The sequence below is a fragment of the Osmerus eperlanus genome, chromosome 20 (genome assembly GCF_963692335.1).
Source record: "Osmerus eperlanus chromosome 20, fOsmEpe2.1, whole genome shotgun sequence".
NCBI lineage: Eukaryota > Metazoa > Chordata > Actinopteri > Osmeriformes > Osmeridae > Osmerus > Osmerus eperlanus.
This window is the reverse complement of record NC_085037.1, coordinates 7,023,001-7,039,111: the sequence shown is the minus strand read 5'-3', so window position 1 is coordinate 7,039,111 and position 16,111 is coordinate 7,023,001. Positions and strand designations below refer to the sequence as shown.

General features: G+C 45.9%; 1 protein-coding gene across 1 annotated transcript; it reads right to left on the bottom strand.

The window, feature by feature from the left end:
- Positions 1-1,899: 1,899 nt before the first annotated feature.
- On the bottom strand, positions 1,900-14,947 carry LOC134040608 (sodium/potassium-transporting ATPase subunit alpha-3-like). The gene is made up of 11 exons (XM_062486587.1): positions 14,483-14,947; positions 8,749-8,862; positions 8,055-8,114; positions 7,716-7,919; positions 7,484-7,597; positions 7,209-7,343; positions 6,959-7,076; positions 5,821-6,089; positions 4,128-4,326; positions 3,678-3,922; positions 1,900-3,559 (listed from the first exon to the last, which is right to left on the bottom strand). Exons 1-11 carry the CDS (start codon positions 14,486-14,488, stop codon positions 3,425-3,427), a joined length of 1,599 nt encoding a protein of 532 aa, XP_062342571.1. The 5' UTR covers positions 14,489-14,947; the 3' UTR covers positions 1,900-3,424.
- Between the last annotated feature and the right edge of the window lie 1,164 nt (positions 14,948-16,111).

Below are 16,111 nucleotides of genomic sequence, written 5' to 3'. Positions count from 1 at the left end.
AATGTGCTAGAAAAGAAGGAAGGTTGGGTCCTCGCAGAGGGCACCAGTGGGGGTGTTGGCATTCTTTTTTGCTTCCTTAGTAGAGTTGCTACCAATGCTCTCAAATCTACAAAGGCCAGCGTACTGGATGTTGGCACAACCGCACCATGTATCAAATACTTTGATTAGCATATCATGTGGTGTGTGTGAGTGTATGTGTGTGTGTGTGTGCGTGTGTGTGTGTGTGTGTGTGTGTGTGTGTGTGTGTGTGTGTGTGTGTGTGTGTGTGTGTGTGTGTGCGTGTGTGTGTGTGTGTGTGTGTGTGTGTGTGTGTGTGTGTGTGTGTGTGTGTGTGAAAATGTGACAATTATCTTCAAAGCCTCACGCTAGGTTCTTTCTCGCAGGAAAACTAATCCACCTGGATTTGTGAGAGCGAAAGTCTCAGAAACTGTGATTACACCCGAACTCCTGTCAGCTTGACACCAGCCTGACTCACAGATGAATATACTCAGTTTAACTATCTGTCAAGATATGTACATGGAATCTATGGGCTTAAAATGTAGTCTGGAAATTCATCCCTGGCCATGATTTTTGTTTATTGGCATGACTAGCTCTATAACCAATGTGTGGCTTTAAGGCTTACATTTACGCATGTCAATAACTGGTAAAAATACATATTTACGTATACAGTATATACATATGCATATATAATACACTGTTTGAAGATATCCAGAGTTTTAAGATAAGTGGAAGGGAGACAGTTGGGTTCACAAGATCAAGACCACATGAAAATCCATCTTTCCAAGCTTCTTTGTCATTTGTGGTTTGGAAGAATCAGTGTCCTATGAGGAACTACTGACAGCTAAGAGTGTTGTTGAAGTTAGCCTGTGACGGTTCACCATTCACCTGCCAATAATTTTTTTATATGTGCCTGCCTTTTTCCAAACAATTTCCAAGGACGACTTCCCAGATGGTTATGTGTAACAAACCATCTGGCAAAGTCAGGCTTGGGTAGGGGTGGATTTCAACAAATGTAAGAACAGGACAGTTGCCTGACCTGATGATAACCCACTGTGACTAGTAAAACCAACAGAGGGCAGTCTTACTCTACTCTTTCATCCAAAAACATCCAATCCAATTTAAACTGTATATCATGTAATAAGATGTGACTCTTGTTATTGAATTTCAAGTATTTGTATTATGTGCATGATGTGTACTTGGATATTGAATCAATCAATCAATCCCCATATTTCTCCTGTCTATGTGTGTATCTGTCACTCATGTAACAGTAAGAGTTCCGACGCCGGGCTAATGTCTGTTAGTTTGTAAATAGCCTCTTTAATCGTTGTGTGCTGATTAGTGCTAGCGTTTCATCATTTTCTGTAAGTTACTGGCCGTCACCACAGTTTAATGTAACTTTGCCTGGCATGGGGCGATCTCCTCTCACGACGCGTCTTGTCAACGGCGGCCCCGCTGCTGCCACGCGGTTAATTCTGAATGTTAATGCTGCGTGACATCTTCGGGACTTGGGCTTTCACACTCGCGTGGCTGATAAAAGAGGAGTGGGTGGATGGGGGAGTGATAGGTTTTAATTACACACAATCGCTAACAGGTTAGCCAAAGATAGACTTGTGCTTCTGCATGAAGACCATAGAATAAGCTCTATTGAGCGAGACATGTTGGTAAGGGCCACATCTTGTGCTCACATTGAGGGGTGAGGGTCCACCAGTGGGCTTCTCCCAAAAGAAGGATATGTCAACTTACCCACATGGTATTTTATCCAAAGCAACGACTGTAGGTTATTAGTTGGTTGCTTATTTCAAAATATCTGGGCTTAAGTCATTATGAATCGCGTTTGGGTGTATGTTGACTACAGATAAGCAGAGAAGAGAGGTTGAGAGTATGAATGGAGTCATTGGAGGTCTTTGGTTGACATTTTATTGGACAAGACAATGATCTTTAAAGTGAGTTTCCCAAAAAAGCATTCAAATGAAAGATCTGTTAAAAAAAGAAAAAGGAATTTCCATGTTTCCAGTGTTTTAAGCATTAACATACATCATCAGTGGTGGCAAACCGTTTTTTTGTTCTTGTTTTTTCCCCCCCATCCACCTTTACTCTGGCATAAACAAAATGTGAAAATGAACAAGCTAAAAAAACAAAAACAATGAAGGCACGTCTGGCTCTGTGATTAAAAAAAGCACAGAAGAAGTGAGATGACAGAGGGAGAGAAGCAAAGAGCAGGAGCAGCAACGAAGGGAGGGAAGGTGAAGGCCGGATCCTGACAGGCATTTTATCGCCCACAAGCTCTACGGTTTGTATTTTGGGCATTTGGAAGGAGGAGAGAGAAAGGAGGGGTTGGATAAAAATCCAACACCAACTCTTGGAGGGAGCGTGAACGTAACCCGCCTGGAGTCTGAAACTGCTCTACCTGGTCAGATACACATATCAAACACTTGTAAGCACTGTGTTTGGGATGTTTCTGATTTGATCTACCCTTAGCACCTTTGGGACTGTACTTTTGAGTTTGTTGAGTTGTATGATCTTAATCAAGCGTAGCCTACCTCAGGTATTTGTAAATAGTTGACTGGTGCTTAATTAATCTTTATGATTGTCTTAATCTCATGGAATATATTAAGATATTTTTATGGTTTTGGCAGCACACCAAAGAGTAATAGAGAAAGAAGCAACAAACCATATGAAAATACATTACCTTAAATTAAACTACCGGAACAAAAACTTTTTGAAAGCAGTTTGAAGATGAAATCAAATGATAACAAAGTTAAAATAAAAAACATACATTCACAATTAATAACTCAATGTCCCTTTCCAGCTCAATGAACAGCCATAGTTAATAATATATACTGATTGTCTATGCTGCATAACTTGTTGCAAGCCTCAAAGTCACATCTCGTTGCCATGGCACTTTTAGCACAGGAAAGAGGAAGTGGACCTACCCAGAATTCCATGCAGCATGCAGAAGTTCCCTTTGAAGAAACACCAGTGGGAGAGCAGGTCTCTAGCCAAGCAACTGCAGATATTTATCTATTAATTTATCTATTCATCTAGCTATCCTGTTGTTCTATTTACATACAGTACATATGGTGCTGTATCTAAGTGTGCGTGCTTGTTTGGTGCTCTCTATCTGTCAAAAGTCAACCAGCTGCATGATGTGACCCCTAGCACCCTGCCCCTATAGGTCTGCCAGCATACCATCCTCAAAGCTCAACCATGTTGGTCGTTTGGCAAACCCACAACTCCTCTTCTGCATTTGCATAACTTGAATTGCCTCCACCTCTCCCTTTTCTCTCCTGCTCTCTATGTCAAGACCATCACCTCATCTTTACTAGGTCTGCTATTGTTACACTATTGTGTTTATACAATCAATGAACATATCGGGACATACATTTAAAACTCAGATAAAAAAAACTGGAGAGTTCAATAATAACTATGCTGGGAAAGTGACCTGCTCCTTGCCCTGGATCATGATGGTGGAGCAGCGGTCCAGTATCCTCTCCGGGGCGCCCTTCATCACCAGCAGGTAGCGGTTGTCGTTCTCGTCCTCCGTCTCGTGCACAGACAGCTGTGGGGGGGGGGGATGGGGGGGGCAGGCGTGTCATTGTCTGTGTGTGTGTTAAACGTACTTACGGTGTGTGTGCGTGTGGTCGGACATTTGATGTGTGCGTGTCGTGCACACTGACCTGGTACTTGTTGGTGGAGTTGAAGGGGATCTCGGCCACCTTCTTGTTCTTCTCCCTCATGGCCTTCACGGAGCCGCAGGACAGCTCGATGCACTTGAGAAGGGCCGACTCGGAGGCGTCGCCCGCCACGTCCCGCTTGAGGATGGGCAGCTGGTCCTGAGCGGCCTTGAACACGGCGCGGTTGCACAGGGACGCCACGCGCGCCAGTGACACCCACGTCACGGAGCTCTTGTCGAAGGAGGCCCCTGGACGGAGAGAGAGAGAGAAAGAGAGAGAGAGAGAGAGAGAGAGAGAGAGAGAGAGAGAGAAAGAGAGAGAGAGAGAGAGAGAGAGAGAGAGAGAGAGAGAGAGAGAGAGAGAGAGAGAGAGAGAGAGAGGGAGAAGGAGAGAGGGTAAGATGGGAAGTCGGGGGAGAAAAGCGACCGTGACAGGATGTGTTCTGGTGCCGACCTGACTGGTCCTCGGTGGTGTCGGCCTCGTGGATCTGGTTGTCGAACCACATGTGGGCCACGGTCATCCTGTTCTGGGTCAGGGTGCCTGTCTTGTCGGAGCAGATGGTGGAGGTGGAGCCCAGCGTCTCCACCGCTTCCAGGTTCTTCACCAGGCAGTTCTTACGAGCCATGCGCTTGGCGGTCAGGGTCAGACACACCTGGGGGAGGGGAGAGGGTATGGGGGAGAGGGGGGAGAGACAGGAAGGGGGAGAGAAATAAAGACAGACAACAAGGGGAGAGCGTAGAAAGAAGGAAGGCAAGTGTGGTATTTAGAAATAAAGAGGTAGGTGAGAGGAGAGTGTGTGTGTGTGTGTGAGAGAGAGAGAGAGAGAGAGAGAGAGAGAGAGAGAGAGAGAGAGAGAGAGAGAGAGAGAATATTAATTTCAGCTAGTTGCAATCTATATTGTGTGCACAAATCCAGGTAGTACAGCTATAAACCCCAGCACCCTCTGACTAATAGACTTCTTTCATCTATCATTCAATGTATCATAAGCTATAGAATAAACCTGGCACCCGGTAGCCTGGAGTTGTGCACACCTTCATCACCAAACAAACACACCCACCTCCTACTACTCAATACAGCAAAATGCACTATGAACCGGTATTACTGTAAGAGTTAGTTGTCACAGCCCAGATGCAGAGAGAGAGAGAGAGAGAGAGAGAGAGAAGAGAGAGAGAGAGAGAGAGAGAGAGAGAGAGAGAGAGAGAGAGAGAGAGAGAGAGAGAGAGAGAGAGAGAGAGAGAGAGAGAGAGAGAGAGCAAGATAAAGACAGAAAGAATAATACGGAGAGAAAGAGAGAACAAAGAGAGAGAAATAATGAGACAGAGACAGAAAGACAGAAAGAAGCAGAAGGAAAGTGTGAAGCATTTGAAGCCCAGCCACAGTGTACATCATGCTCCACCATGGCAGGAACCATGAGCCAAGCAAGACAGAGGCAGAGCCTAGCATTCCATAGGTTAGCTAGCAGTTGTCATGGGAGACAACTGACCAATGGTATCACTGAATGACCCAGGCGAGTGTAAGCCTGAAAAAAAAGAGGACACAGAAAGGAAAGAAGAGGAGAGATATAGGTACACACAAACAGGCTTATTGTAGGTGAGAAAGATGGAGGGAGGGAAAGGAGAAGGAGACACAGTACAACACCATCACCATAGACAAAGAGTGACAGAGATATTGACAGAGGGATCACTAGACACAATACAGAACGATACCATGAGATAATATATCAACATACACCAACACAAGGACTTGCACAAACACAGGGTGCATAAAAACAGAGTCACGGAGACACAAAGTCACACAAACACACATAGGCAATGGTACACACTAACACAATGGTACAGCAACAGACACTAACACAACAAGATACAGAGGTCAATAGAGATACAGATAAGGTTAGTAGGAAAAACACCCACGCAGACATCCATTTACCACACAGATTGTTCCCTGGCTACATCGCCCGCTCTCTCTCTATCCCTCATACACTCACACACAGATGCACGCTCAGTCGCACACACACGCACAAACACACTTCAGACGCACACAAAACAAAAACCATCCCCATCATTTAATTCCCAGTCACCCCTCACCGCTATACACCTGCTCCTCACGCACACACCCCGTGTGCACACACACACACGCCGAAACTCACAGTGACGGTAGCCAGCAGCCCCTCTGGCACATTAGCGACGATGATGCCGATGAGGAAGATGACGGCCTCCAGCCAGCTGTATCCGAGGACGATGGACAGGACGAAGAACGACAAGCCCAGGAACACGGCCACGCCCGTGATCAGGTGGATGAAGTGCTCAATCTCCTTGGCGATGGGCGTCTTGCCCGACTCCAGGCCGGAGGTCAGGGTGGCGATTCGGCCCATGACGGTGCGATCGCCGGTGCACACCACGATGCCACGTGCCGTGCCTGGGATGGAGGGAGAGAGGGAGGGAGAGAGGGAGGGAGAGGAGGCAGATAGAGACAGTATGCTCAGTATACTAGAGACAGCAGACTCCTCTCCTCTGTTTAACCACAACATCATTTCCCTTCTGAACTCAGCCCCGGCGGGGTAGATAGTAGTCGTGGTGTGTGGTCTTTGATGATAATGGCGACCTTGACTAACGATGTCGATATTGTTTTGTTTGGGTTTATGATGACATTGTTAGTCCGCCCAGCTGCCTTACTGCAGTGGGTGGACGCAGTTCATGTATCTGGCCACAAGAGGGTGACATGCACCACTGTGAGGGACAGAGAGAAGACTAGGGGTCAGGCGAGGGGGTTGGAGGCTTGGAGTGTCCGTGGGATGCTGATGAACTATGGGCAGAGACGAGGACTAGACTATTGTTGACCAGAGGCTAATATACACTGACTAATAAAGTGGTCCGGAGGAGAGAGAGAGAAAAACAGAGAGAGAGAGAGAGAGAGAGAGAAAGAGAGAATGAGACAGAGGGGAAAAACAAGAACAGAAGCGGGAGATCTATGTGGTGGGTTTAAGTGCTTTCATAATGGCAAGTGATTTGTTGCCATGGAAGCACTGTCAATATGTTAGGGGAGCATAAAGACAAAGTAAGAGAGGGAGAGAGAGGGAAAGAGAGGGAGAGAGGGAGGGAGAGAGAGAGAGAGAGAGAGAGAGAGAGAGAGAGAGAGAGAGAGAGAGAGAGAGAGAGAGAGAGAGAGAGAGAGAGGATGAGGAGAGTGAGCAAAAACAAGAGAGGAAGGAAAGAAAACACTTGTGATGTTGGATAGCCATTAGATAGAATAAAGAGAACAGGATGACGTTTCCAAGGCAGCCCCACCTTCAACACAGTTGGTGGAGAAGAAAGCGATGTTGCGGGTCTCCAGGGGGTTGTCATGGGTACAGTCAGGTGACCGGGTCTGGGGCTCTGATTCACCAGTCAGAGAGGAGTTGTCCACCTGAGGAGAAGGTAACCCTCATGAGAAGAAAAAAAAATCCAGTGTGTGTGAATGTGTATGTGTCTGGTCCTGGACTCCTAATCTTGGGCGTGCGTGCATGTGTGGGTGTGAACATGTAGTATGTGTGCATACCTTGCAGCCGTGGGAGGAGGTGATCCTGAGGTCAGCAGGGATCCGGTCTCCGCCCTTCACCTCCACCAGGTCTCCAGCCACCACCTCCTCAGCGTTGATCTGCATTTTCTCCCCCTCGCGGATCACCAGGGCTTGCTGTGGGAAGACCGACATGGTCAACCAGGGACCACTGATGACCAAACAGTCAACCACGGACCGCTCACGACCACACGGTCACTCATGTATACTCATGGACAACATGAGACGACCATGATTGACCAATTGTGTGTGTTTACCTGAGGCACCATATTCTTGAAGGACTCCATGATCTTGGAGCTCTTAGCCTCCTGGAAGTAGGAGAAGCAGCCGGTGATGATGACCACGGCGGACAGCACGATACCCAGGTACAACTGGAGAGAGAGCAAGAAATAGAGTCGGTAATTATTCATTTCCGAAGGATACTCTTCTCCATCACTCAACCTACACCCCCACTGCCAGGCTGTGTTGGTCCCTGCCCGTCACGCTCACATTGTCTCCTGCAGGCTCATCCTCCGTGGCGGCCTGGATGGCGTAGGCCAGGAAGCAGAGGATGGCACCGGTCCACAGCAGGATGGAGAACCCTCCGAAGAGCTGGCGGCAAAACTTCACCCACTCCGGGGTGGTGGGGGGCGGGGTCAGGGCGTTGGGCCCGTCGCGAGCCAGATACTCTGCAGCCTTAGCATTGGTCAAGCCCTGGGGGAGGGAGAGTAAGAGGGGGAGAAAGGGTGTGTTTGTTGGGGTGGTGGGGCTTGTGAGGAGATTGTCTCTCAAGGTTTCTGCTCTCAGGGGTTCACAAATGGCCAACAGGACTGAAGAAGAACCACTCACCTGGACGATGTCAGTTGCAAACTTCCTGCACACTTCCTCAACTGACATCTTGTGTTCCGTCTGAAAGAGAAAATGAAAAGGTTGAAAACAGTACATCTATCTTACTTCATTCGTTTTGTGGAAAAGCTACATTAAACTCTTTGATGTACCTGAGGGTGCTGCACTCATTGAACTGGCTGGACTAAATCAAGTGCACCCCTGGTGTTTGATAGTATTTGCAAATAATACTTGAACCATGCCTGGGCCACTGTAAACATGATCAATTGTAAAGTCTGCTGTATCCAAGTTCCACAAACCTGGCCCTTTACCCGTCTAATCCCAACTGAAACCAGATTGGATTATTCTGTCAGGTCATTACACTAACCTCCGACTATTGTCTTAGTATCCAAACAACATGGTCCTCCTCCTCACAACAATAACAAGGAGATTAAGTTGCAGCCCAATGCAAGAGATCTCTAGGAAAAGAGTGCACCAAAAGCCTCTCCTCTGACATAAATCAATTATGGGCCGTAATACAATGTGTATGTCCCCAATATTACATAACTCACAGCAGCCTTTTATTGTTTGTCCCAAACAACGTTCAGTCTATATTCAACTGCTCCAATGTACACTCTCTACACATTTGGAAGTGAGGTCCCAGGATGTGGGAAGTGGGATAACAGGAAGTAGGAAGTGATGTGGATGCGGTACATACCAAGGGGACTTCCTTCTTCAGGTCATCCATATCCTTGGCTGCCTTCTTCTTGGGGGACTCCTTTTCATCCTTATCCTGCGTGGTCGCCACGCGGTAGCTGTCCGACCGTCCATACTGCAACACACACAGGAAGTTGTTAGCACTGGTGCTTGATCAGGTCTAGCTTTGCACAGATTTAGCTGTTTCTTTTCATTAAATGCATGGCAGGAAAGGCCACGATGAGTCAGCAGAACTTGATGGATGATTTCAGGAGAACTAGTTAATCATGGAAGCAACTTTATATTGTCAGAAAGGCTGGTTGCAAATGGATCAAAACTGACCATCAAAAAATTTAGAATTTTCCCTGACACAGTCCATGCAAAAATGAACTATCCTTCATTAGAAAAATACAAGTCACCACACAAAAAGCTTACAGTGTCACTTGCCATAAAAGCTTGCAGTTTTCCTCAGGACAGAAACGTACTGTACATTAGCTACAGTAACGTAAAATGAGCAAATAAAGTTCCTTTGGATGTAAATGTTCACTATCATGCCCTTTCAAAAGAATAGAATGTGCCTTCTATTTCTCTGGTGTATTTTTCTCTGGTGTATTTCTTTACATTTGTTTTATAAAAGGAATCATTGTTTGACATAGCAGTGCTAGTAGAACATCTCTTCTGCTGTACAATGCTGTACAGTGTGTTCACAGAGCATGGGAGAAAAGAAAGATCCCACTTCATTGCTCCTTTGATTTCATATCAATCTCATTTTTATAAAATCTTACATTGTCCCTCTCTCCCTCTCCCTCTCCCTCTCCCTCTCCCTCTCCCTCTACCTCTCTCCCTCTCCCTATCTCTCTCTCTCTCTCTCTCTCTCTCTCTCTCTCTCTCTCCCTCTACCTCTCCCTCTCTCTCTCTCTCTCTCTCCTCTCTCTTCTCTCTCTCTCTCTCTCTCTCTCTCTCTCTCTCTCTCTCTCTCTCTCTCTCTCTATCTATGTCTGTCGTGAACTATACAGGCCTTGTTATGAAACGAGACCTTTGTAGTAGCAGAGACACTAGGTCTCACATTGACTTCTGTATTAAAAGAACCCCTGTGGGCCCAAACCCCAGACAGAGAGGCTCCTGGTCCACACATACCAGCACCATGGCACCTTCAGACAACAAGGCTGTATAACATCTACATGCACACATGCAGATGGCTTATATACAGTATTCTTTATACTGGTTGCAGCAAGGATGTTTAGTTTTAGAGCTTTTGAGACAGGGTTAGGGTTAAATCTCAACACCAGTTCATATTACAGACTGCCAACTAAACTATGTCGTCTGATGCTAAATGTGACGTGCAGCCTGGGATATCCTTTGCCCTACATATGAGTCTGTGGAGAGGCCTCATCTTTCTACGGAGCCCCCTTCTGTTTCCCAGCATGCACCACAACCAACCAGGAAGATCCCCCCCAGGGCCTACACATATAAGAACCAAAATGTCAGCTTCCGAGCCCTCAGTTTACTAGCCCCCTTGCTGGCGCCCTCAGGGAGGAGGAAACTGTGGGGACCTCATGGTTCTTAGACTGTCAGACAGCATATGGGTCGGAGGAATTGGTAAACAGGATGTCGTTTGGCAGAATGGTTTCTGTGGTAGGAAGGGAATGTCACACACTATGAGAAAACGTTCTAGTTTCCTGGATGTTGATGATATACCGATGCTGATGTTACAGCATGTCAATATAACGCTAGAATCCAGTGAGTGTGTTTATGTGTGTGCCATCTGTTGTGGGGTGCCCTGGGCAGGGCAGAGGAAAAGTCCTGAACAGAGGAAGGGATAACCAGTGTTTACTACTATGTGGGATTAACCCAATGAACGATACTAATCCCTCTCCTTTGCCTTCCTTTCCTCTCTCGTCGTCTCTAGTCTCCCCCGCCCCCACCCTCCTGTCTCTTTCTGTTACTTATCCTCAATCTCGTCTCCCCTGTCTCATCCCACTCCTAATCTATCACTCTTTCTCATACATATCCTGCATCCATAATCCTGGTACTCCTCTCTCTCCTTCACTTTCATATTAAATCGCAGGACTGCAAACGGAGGGATGACTCAAGCACTCTTGAACATGTCAATCATCTTGATGTACAAAACAACACACCTCAAATTATGATTCACATGTTATATATTCGCTAACTTAGTTGCCTACTCATAAAATCAAAACATGAATTCAGTTATTCATGCAATCATTCATGCAATCAATAATGTATCCATCTGTTCAGTGGATTATTGTGTGCCTCAAACGCACACACACATACACACAGACCACCTTAGGACTTCAAAGATGGTTCCAGATGTTCAGTCCACCAGTGGGCATAGCCAGCAACAGGACAGACCACAGATGCCTTTGATTCAAACATGGTTAAAGACCATGTCCATAGTGTTTTTGTTCTGCTATGCCCTGGATCTGTGCTAGGATCCTAATCCCCCCCCCCCCCCACACACACACACACACACACACACATCCATAGTAGTAGAATTTCAACTGGCTGCGTAGGATATTCAGCCCACATGGATGTCACAGACGATAATGGTCCAATGGTTCTTACCACACTCTGTGTCACCATACACACACACAAGCACACAAAGTTCAGCTGATCGACCCAGAAAACACTGACGCACGCTGGCCAGTCCCACCACTCCACTCTCCATCTCCATCCCTCCCCCACATCATCCACTCCTCAACCTATTCCCCCATCCCTCCTCCCTTTGTTTACACCCCCCTCCCACCCTCAAGCCTATCTGTTTCTTATTCACTTCTCTCATCTGTTCATCCATGGTATCCTAACATCAGTCATATTAGTGTGATGCTTGAGTGTGGGTGGTCTGGACAGATAGACTTTGAATGCTGTAAACCCTGGACCATTAGAATGATTGCGTGTATAGAATGAGCAATCCAGATATTTTATCCTGAACCCTCTATGGGTGAATTGTATTCTGTCTTCTTTTGAACACAAACAAAAGTACATTTTTTATTTCCTTTTCCATAACATGATACAGAATATATATCTTTCACACTACCAGCCCTGTGCTATTTTTTTATTCAGTTGAATTTCCGTTGGTTAAAGGATCTCTGACCACAGCCCTATTAAACTTCACACTTGATTGGCCTGGTACCCCTTAGAGGAAATGATGTCATAGAATACTTAGCAGGAAATGAACTGTGTCTGTGCCTGAACACTACTGGAGCATATTATATGACCCTCATTACTGAGGTTAGAGCCTGAATATGGATCAAACACACATTTACGCGCACACACAGGAACATGTATCATGCATACTAACACACAATGAGACAGCACATACACACTGTAGTATATAGGTCGCACATACAGTAATATAGATTGTTCACAAACACACACTGAAATATTGCACACACACAATCTGTAGTATAGATGTCTCACACACACGCACTAGTATGGATCTCACACACACAGCCTCATGGAAACTAGACAGTGGCTGCGCAGGCAGTCGTATCGACGTGGATGACTTATCGACAGGAGCTAATTACGCAACTGCTCCATCGCCAAGGTTGACTCACTGATGGAGCTACCCAATCACAATCCTCACATTCACAGCACCAGCCAATGACCAGCTCCTAAACATGATCAGAAAGCTCAACAGTGGATTTGCAAACCTTTAGGACATTTGGGTCTTTAACACTCTCTTTCTGAACATTTTTCTAACAGCCCTCATTTCGTGATATTCTTCCTCTGAGTGAACTGTGATTGGTAGGTTCTCCTTCTACACCAAGGGCATTATCCACAGAGGAAACAGGAAATGCCTTCATCTAACCATTGCTAGTTTCTCTCTCTATGTCCCTCCTTCAGGGTCAGTCTTCCACCCCAGCCATCACCCCTATCATGGCACCTGCGAGTCCTTTCCATCCTTCAGCCTCTCATCCTTCTCAAGGTGACTCCCCATAGAGACCTCCTCCACAGGCTTCCCCCCACCCACTGTCTATCCATACTTCCTTCCTCCATTTTTCCTTCATTCTCTCACTCCACTCTGTGTGTATCACCTTGTCTGCACTGTGAGGTGTAGTCAATGTCCCACCGACCGGCTGACCTTCGAGTCATCTTCGCTGCTGCCATCAACTGGTTCCTCCCAGGTCAGACTACTATTGATTGACATGGAGGTTCGTTTGGCCTTAATGTCTTGCCATCTAACCACCCCGCTCCCTCCTTTCCGCCCCTCAAATGTCAACGAATCACAGCCTGAATACGGGAGTTTCCACACGCGTTGGACAGTGAGTGCTTTGACACAGTAGGCTCTGTGGAACCTTGCACAAGTTCCCTCCGGCGGTCCGAATAACCGACATCCTTTCGAGTACTCCTCTAATTCTGATCGCGTGAGATCAACTGTCGACCCAGATGAGGTCAGTGTAGACAAGGGCCGCGGTTCATCGGCACTCTGTACTATTACATCAGTGGTCCGACGAAGGGTTAGCGATTGGAAATGTTTTGTCCTTTTGTGACTAGTAGAAATCGACCGTTTTGGCAGGATTTAATCAAACTATAGTGAAAACCAACAGTTGCTTTGAACAGTTTTTTATTCAATTCAGTTTTGCACGGTAAATTATGACAACCTTTCAGACCGACAAGGAGCAGCGCAACCATTTTGACGCAGTTGTCTGTTCAGATTGGTAACTAAACTCAGTCTCCCCTCATCCCTCCCTCACACACATCCGCATTAGCAAAGCCTAACAAAGTATGTGTGTAGGGTCAAATAAAGGGATGACTTTACAAAATGAGAAAAACAACTGGTTGACTGATTCCATTATCCTACACTGATGTAATTCCCCACCCTTCTGGGTTTGTCCCCGTCGCATCCTAATCAACTCAAAAGACCAAAACGAATATTATACTTCCTAATGAACCGGGTAAAAATCTGAAACAATAGGGTGTCTCATCCAGAGCAGTAGGCCAATTATAATTGAGACAATTAAACAGAAGCTGATATATGCTGATTGAGAGGAAAGAGACGGCTGTCCGCACTCCTCCAATTCGTTGTTATCCCGAGCACTTAGAAGCTTAAATATCCATAAACATCCATTCCTTATTTCGTTATAGTCTTCATGTCATTTGTATTTGGATATGCTTTTCAGATGGAGATTGGAGAAAATCGGAGTATAGCAGTGCAGTGGATTTGGGTGGGAACCCGCTTGATCTCCGTTTGGCACAAGGAGCCGATTGTGCGCCTTTGCCGTTTCACCAGCACGTACCCTAATCGTCACAACAGGATAGCCCTCGGTGCAGCTGTTTGTCTGTATTAATTTCTGTTTGGGAAGGGGAATGAAATGCCAAATTCTCCTCTCCCGGTAACTGCATTATGCGCACCGGCTGGAGGGAGTGTGGATGAGGAGAGAATCAGTTGACAAACACATTTGGAAGACGCAGTATAATCATAGATTCTACAATGTTCTCTTACACACATGTATTCAAATAATGACAAGTGGACAAACAGACAATGGGGCAATTCACTTGCAGTGTATCAAAAGCAGAGATAGAAGGCATGCATGCCACATCAATTTGCTATAGCTTAACGAGCCATGGAAGTATAGTGGTCAATGTAATTTTGTCAAGGTATTTCCTCTATAAATGTTAACCCTTTACGCTACAAAAATATATATTGCCTATTCAACTAGGCTGTTGAATTTAGTATCTTAGCCCATGTTACCGCCCAAGGTTAACGTTTAAATTAGGGAAATGGCTCTTACCCCCATTTTGGCGCAGTCAGTCCGGTCTCTGCAGATGTAACGGTTTCAAGTCTGATTCAACCAGAATAGCTGGTTTTGAGGATTGAAAATGTGAGAATTTTCGTTCCTCGTCTAGTCAGAAGATCCGTGTTTCTCTATCCGCAGTAAATGTCTATTGTTCTCAACTTAGGCTATAGCCTATAAAATAACAAGTCAATTAACGAATTAGGCAATCAAAAATCATTTATAAGAGGAACGGACAGAGGGGTACTTGAAAAGGAAACGTTTCATTGAGCAGCTCTGCAAAGCTGCATTCGCTTAACTAATATGAGAGGGGCCGTTTTTGTGTAAGATGAAAAAATGACAAGCAGCCTAGCGATACCTAATGTGGGCGTCCCGAGCGTTGCTCTGTGGCGCAAATGATGCCTGCGAAACGGAGAGCCGAACCGCCCAGTGATTTGGATATGGTCTCCTTCCGCCACTGTGCCAGCTGCCGCGCCACTGTTTTTCTCAGCTCCGCACTACTCCGCAAGTGAAAAAAGCGCCGGTGAGTAAGGGTGCTGCACCGTCTGTCCAGTCGCAAAACATAATTATCAGCTGGGACTATTTAACGAGCCCAGCCTTGGACCACTCCGTGCTAAAAAAATAAGTCTCTCTGGACACAAATATTATAGATCTCTAGTTTAATTATGTTACAGATGGCTGAAATTCAGCCAGACTCTGTAGCACTCTTTGCACATATATGCACTGACATGGAATGTCCCATCATTCTCCATTAATTAGAAGTACGCCTGTGGATGCTTACTTCACAGCAATTCCCTCTCACAGGACGATGTCCACAAAACTTCATGACTAATTGAGTGTTGGTTTGATCTCCTTCAGCAGACAGGCATATATTGTCATGTGAGAGTTCATCAGAAAATGAAGGCTCTAGTATATGACCGTCCTAATTCAGTTATCATCCAGAAGGTTCTGAAGCCAGGCCACAGCTCTGCAGATTTATTTCTGTATCTGTCACCTGCCAGGAAGCTTGCCTTATCACCAGTTGTGTTTACAGAACCTTTACTCTGGGATGACCAGCTAATGTGTCCCTGGAAAGAACAACAGAGGTATTTATGGGTACTCATGGGTTGTGTATGTATGTGTGTGTGTGTGCGTTTGTGTGTGTGTGCTATTCTCCCTCTGACTTTAGGCATGTGCTTGCTGCATATGTGTTCATCCATAATTTTGTTATCCTAGTTCCACTACCGCCTGGTCATCTCTGTAAATTGGGTTATATATAAACTATTTAAATACCCTGAGGGGGTCAGATGGCTGAGCGGTTAGGGAATCGTCACTTCACCCTACTTTCCTCGGGGGAATGTCCCTGTACTTACTGTAAGTCGCTCTGGGTGAGAGTGTCTGCCAAATGACTAAATGTAAATAGTTTCTTTCAATGTCTAGCAGCAGAGAGAAGGATTTCCTCTTTAAACTCTGACAGAGACGACTGTCCTGTCCATTAGACTGTTAACCAGTAAAGGAGAGATAAAAGGAGGAGTGAAAAGAACATTTGATGGAGAAAACACCAACAACAGACAAACCTGGTCACCGTGGCAACGGCAGTCAGGTAACCTTGCCTACCAATCGTCCTGCTGACAGACAGGAACAAAG